General features: G+C 35.3%; 1 protein-coding gene across 1 annotated transcript; it reads right to left on the bottom strand.

Annotated features, from left to right (window-relative positions):
• Positions 1 to 378: 378 nt before the first annotated feature.
• On the bottom strand, positions 379 to 1,508 carry LOC128588166 (olfactory receptor 4K1). The gene has a single exon (XM_053594820.1). The coding sequence runs from the start codon at positions 1,451 to 1,453 to the stop codon at positions 518 to 520; it is 936 nt and encodes a 311-aa protein (XP_053450795.1). The 5' UTR covers positions 1,454 to 1,508; the 3' UTR covers positions 379 to 517.
• Between the last annotated feature and the right edge of the window lie 3,541 nt (positions 1,509 to 5,049).

The raw sequence follows: 5,049 nt of genomic DNA, 5'->3' as shown, positions 1-5,049 counted from the left end.
GATGACCAAATTACAAATAACCATAATATTCAATACACGAGGCGAAAATAAGCCAGCAAATGTACACTAATGAGATGAGATGCAAAATATGGCCCTTTCTACTATGTCAATAAGTGAGATACTGCTGTAAATAGACTGGAAATATCAGAAATTTAATTTATTGTACATTATGATTACAACGTATAAATACAATATGTATTCAGTAGTTGAGTATCACAAGTTTACTAACATAAATGACATTTCAAACACATTAGAATCTCTAAGTCCTTTATAAAATATTTAAAAGGCATTACTATTTTCAAGGCAATTTATACTTTAAAGTTATAAACAATGAAAAAATAAAGTTACATTTAAATAGAATTGGCAAGTAATTTTTCTAATTTCCTTGCATTTTGGACCAAAAAAAAAAGTCTATCACTCAATAATCCAAATCTGTAGCAAAGATGATTGGCATTATGCTGAGGTACATTGGAAGATCTTTATTCTAACTCAGGATTATGGTCCTTCATGGTGATTCCTAGTTTTTCCAGGAGTTTGCAAGATGATTTCTCAACTTCCGCATGGCTAATTTAACATCTTCATTCCTCAGGGAGTAGATGATGGGGTTCAACATAGGTGTACAAACAGTATAAAAGACAGAAAGGAACTTATCCACAGAAAATCTGCTAAAAGGCCATATGTAGAAATAAATGCAAGGCCCAAAGAAAAGAATCACCACGGTGATATGGGCAGTTAATGTAGAAAGTGCCTTGGATGACCCACTGGAGGACTTGCGCCTCACGGTGACCAAAATAATGGTGTAAGAAATAATTAAAGCCAGAAAACAGCTCAATGATATCAGGCCACTATTAGTTAGGGTCATAATTTCCATTTCATATGTGTCTACACACGCCAGCTCTATCACCAGGGGAAGGTCACAGAAGAAGCTATCTACTTCATTGGGACCGCAGAATGGCAGATCCACTGTAAAAGCCAAGTGGCTAACAGAATGAAGAATACCCACAGCCCAGGAAATAGATACAAAAATCATACATAGCCTCCGGTTCATAATTGTACTATAATGCAGGGGCTTACAGATGGCTATAAATCTGTCATATGCCATAGCTACAAGCAGCATCATCTCACTTCCAACAAAACTATGAAGAAGAAATATCTGAGCCATGCAACCCTCAAAGGAGATAGTCTTGCGCTCAAAAAAAAAGTCCATGAGCATCTTGGGGGTGGCAAAGTTAGACTGGCAGATGTCAATGAAAGAAAGGTTACTGAGCAAGAAGTACATAGGAGAGTTCAAATGGGAGTCAGAGGAAATGATGACAATAATTATGACATTCCCTAGCACCGATGTCACATAGACTACAGAGAAGATGGCAAAAAAGAAAAGCTGAAGTTTCCAAGAATTAGAGAGTCCCAAAAGTATAAACTCAGACACCACCGATTCATTTAAGTGAGCCATGTATCCAATCTACAGTTACCTAAATGAAAAAAAAAAAAATCAGGAAATATCACAATGATTGATACTACAGTAAACCTAGTTTATACACAAAAGGAATATGATATACTTTCAATTGAGTCAATTTAATTTAATGAAATACATATATAAATAATTGACTAATACTTCACATCTATAATTGCTATGGAAATTTGGAGAAGTGCTAAAAAGAGAAAGAGATATGAATCCTATCATAATTAGGAGTGGGTGGTACATTAACACCAAAAGTATTAATAAGATGACAGAGTATACCAAAGAAGTAAGACAAGTTTTAACTCAAATAAGTGTTATTTGAGCAAAAATTTTTCCAAGGTTTGAAATCGGCTGACCAAAAATGAAAAAAAAGGGGGTGGTGGTATAATTCAAGTAGAAGGAATAACAGAAACAAGATAGAAAGGTAAAAATATGAAGACATCCTGTATTCAGGGACCTGAGGGGTGAGTGACCTGGCTAGAGGAGAGGGCATGCTAAGGAGCAAGGAAAGTTAATTTGGAAATGGTAGGTGAAGAGCAAATTGTGGATGCAATCAGGCTTAAATGCAACGCCAAATGAACTAGATTCATGGCCTTGAAATTGAGAATCATAATGTGCTTGGTAGTGTTTTGAGAAATTTAACAAAGGCAATTTGCCGTATCATGGAATGAGGAGGCAATATTGACACTGAAAGTGTTTCTGAAGGTCACAAACACTTTCTTTCATCCTCTTAACAATAGTTAAAGTTTACTTTCTGTCAGATAAATAACAATCACTTATGCATAAACCAATTACTCCCAATTACTACTCACTCTCTTCTGAGTATGCTTTTTATTCTATACATGCCCGACACATAGGAATTTGTCAAAATCTCTAACGCCCTTCATAAATGGTCTTTTTGTAAATATTTCATGCAATTATGTGTCACATATATAATTTAACACATAAAAGATTCTAAAGAGAGAAAAAGTTTAGCATGCAAATTGCTTCTTAAAGCATTTTTTTTGACATTTTGCTTAATAAATGTGGCCACTTTGTCCCAGAAGAAGGATTCTTCTTGAAGTGATTCAGAAAACATTTTTAACTTTAGCTCTGTGTATCCAATGGTACATGATAGATATTTATTATACTGATTGAAGTTCTGTGCCCTATATTTTTCAGTGGTTTGTTAGAACCCAGTTATTTACATATGACTAAAATAATAAATATTTAATATTTTAAAAGTGAAAATCATATGTGACCATAAACCAATTTAAAAATATTGACACTGTAAGCTTTCCTTATGTAATTTTAACCTGGATTTCACTAAATCCCTTCAAGTGCTTCCGTGTTTGCATTTGGTTATGATATCTAGTTTTAAGAATAATTCAAAAACATAAATTACTCAAGCATATAAGTAGGTCATCAACGCATGAGCTGACCTAAGTACAAGTTTCCGTCATGGAAGTATCATTACCATGTTGAAGATTTAGGGCAATGCTGGAGTATTTAATCATGAGTTTACATGGAAAGAAGAAAGGAAGAGGCAAACAAACATTGGAGAGGAAAGATATTCCCATTTCCAAAACAAAAAAATTCCAAAAGAGTTAAATTTATGAATTTAAAAAGATAAAATTTGACCCCATGAAGGACTGCTTTATAGAATTCAATCCACTGTGGAAAGCTTAATATTGTGGTATTTTAATAGGATAACATTGTAATTTCATAGGATAACTAGAACCACTTGGGCTATTAAGTCCAGATGTGATTCAGTTTAGAACATAGAACTAAATTATTTCTAAAGCTAGTTTCATCTCTAAAATTCTAAGTGCAGAGTCAATTATGTTATGGCAACACATGGAGTTAACAAATATTACTCAGAATTCCTTGGACAATCAACATAGAATGGAGAAGTGTCTCCGTTAATGAATCACTCACTTTGCCATTGCCACCATACCTCAGAGATAGAAGCCCTTTCAGATCCCAAAACACACTAAGAGAATTTCTCCATTCTTGGTGTAAGATCAAGCTGGATACATAAGAGTTGATATTATATTGATATCCATCTCTAAAATGTGTCAATAAAACACTGGAATCATAATCATGAATAATTTTTCTGGTCCTTATTTTTTTTCTTTTCTAAAGCCTAGATGTGACCCATTTATTTATAATTACACGGAAGTGCTCAGCTTCTGCTGGGCAGGTGTCAGGGATGGAGTTTTTTTGTTTTGTTTTGTTTTGTATTTTTGAGATAGAGTCTCACTATGTCACCCTCGGTAGAGTGCTGTGGCGTCACAGTTCACAGCAACCTCAGACTCTTGGGCTCAAGTGATTCTCTTGCCTCAGCCTCCTGAATAGCTGGGACTGTAGGCGCCCACCACAATGCTCAACTATTTTTTTGTTGCAGTTGTCATTGTTGTTTAGCAGGCCAGGGCCAGGATCGAACCCACTAGCCTCAGTGTATGTGGCTGGTGCTCTACTCACTGAGCTGCAGGCTCCAAGCCAAGGGATGGAGTGTTAAATCACTACGTTTTCCTGGGCAACTATTAAATATCAGCTCCCCACCACCACCCAAACCATAAGAACAAAAACACACAGGAAACTTTGCACATAGATTGGTTACAGTTTGGCCAGACAGACATATCTAATCTGTATCTATTAACTAGAGTCATTGTTTAAAGTTGCTCTTTTGTTTTGTTTAAGGTAAAAAATCCTCTTATATGTAATACCATGATCATAAAAGGCTAAAAAAAAGTACAAAATTTAAGTCTCTGCTCATAGCAAATATATTTTCAAACAACATCCAATATAACCATATTTTCAGCAGAAATAAGGCTGGTTTTATATAATACTTTTCACCTGCCTTTTCTGATATTCACGATGTCCCCGTGAGGTGAATTGGCCCAGTTTTACTATCCTTACTTTCCAGTGTGAATGATGGTCATGTAATTTGCTGATGAATTATGTGCCTTTTGAAAAAAACAACTCCAGGTATGGTCCTGGGCTAGAATGTGTGATAGAAACAGGATGGCTGTCTACATGACACTCAGTGACCATCAGAATTGCCCATCTTGAACTGGGTCCTGTCATGTCCATCCGTCATAAGGTCTGGTGAGCCCAGCAATAGTCCTTTATAAGGTAGAGGTAAGTGGTGCATCTGGGATTGAACACAGGCAGAAAAGAGCACAGTGTTCTGGTCCTTATTTTAACCTATAATTTTTGATTCCCTGTAAACCTAGAAGCAAGAATAAGTAAAAGTCACTTTATTGACTACTACTCTACGTTAGATAGTTAATCCCTTGCTACTTCAAAGAAAATTTTGATAGTAAATAAATATTTGCTAAAGGAATGGCTAAATAAATATCTTCTTAATAGACAGCATCAAATGGACATAGGAGAGACAGATAATGGTTGTAGAATACTTTCTTTCCTCTATTTGTCAGATTATGATCCTATTCCAATAAGAATCCCAAAACCAGTGTCGTGGAAAAATCATATAGACAGAAGAATAGAGAAGAGAAATTTGCCTCTTGCATATGGAATTTCCAATTTGGCTGAGACAGCAATAGCTTCCCTTTTGCTATCTTCTAATCACAGATTTTGCATCT

The sequence above is a fragment of the Nycticebus coucang genome, chromosome 6 (genome assembly GCF_027406575.1).
Source record: "Nycticebus coucang isolate mNycCou1 chromosome 6, mNycCou1.pri, whole genome shotgun sequence".
NCBI lineage: Eukaryota > Metazoa > Chordata > Mammalia > Primates > Lorisidae > Nycticebus > Nycticebus coucang.
Note: the sequence above shows the minus strand (reverse complement) of the source record. Positions and strands in the feature narration are given on the sequence as shown.

Coding starts and splice junctions, on each gene's coding strand:
- LOC128588166 (XM_053594820.1), bottom strand. CDS start 1,453: ATGGCTCACTTAAATGAATCGGTGGTGTCTGAGTTTATACTTTTGGGA.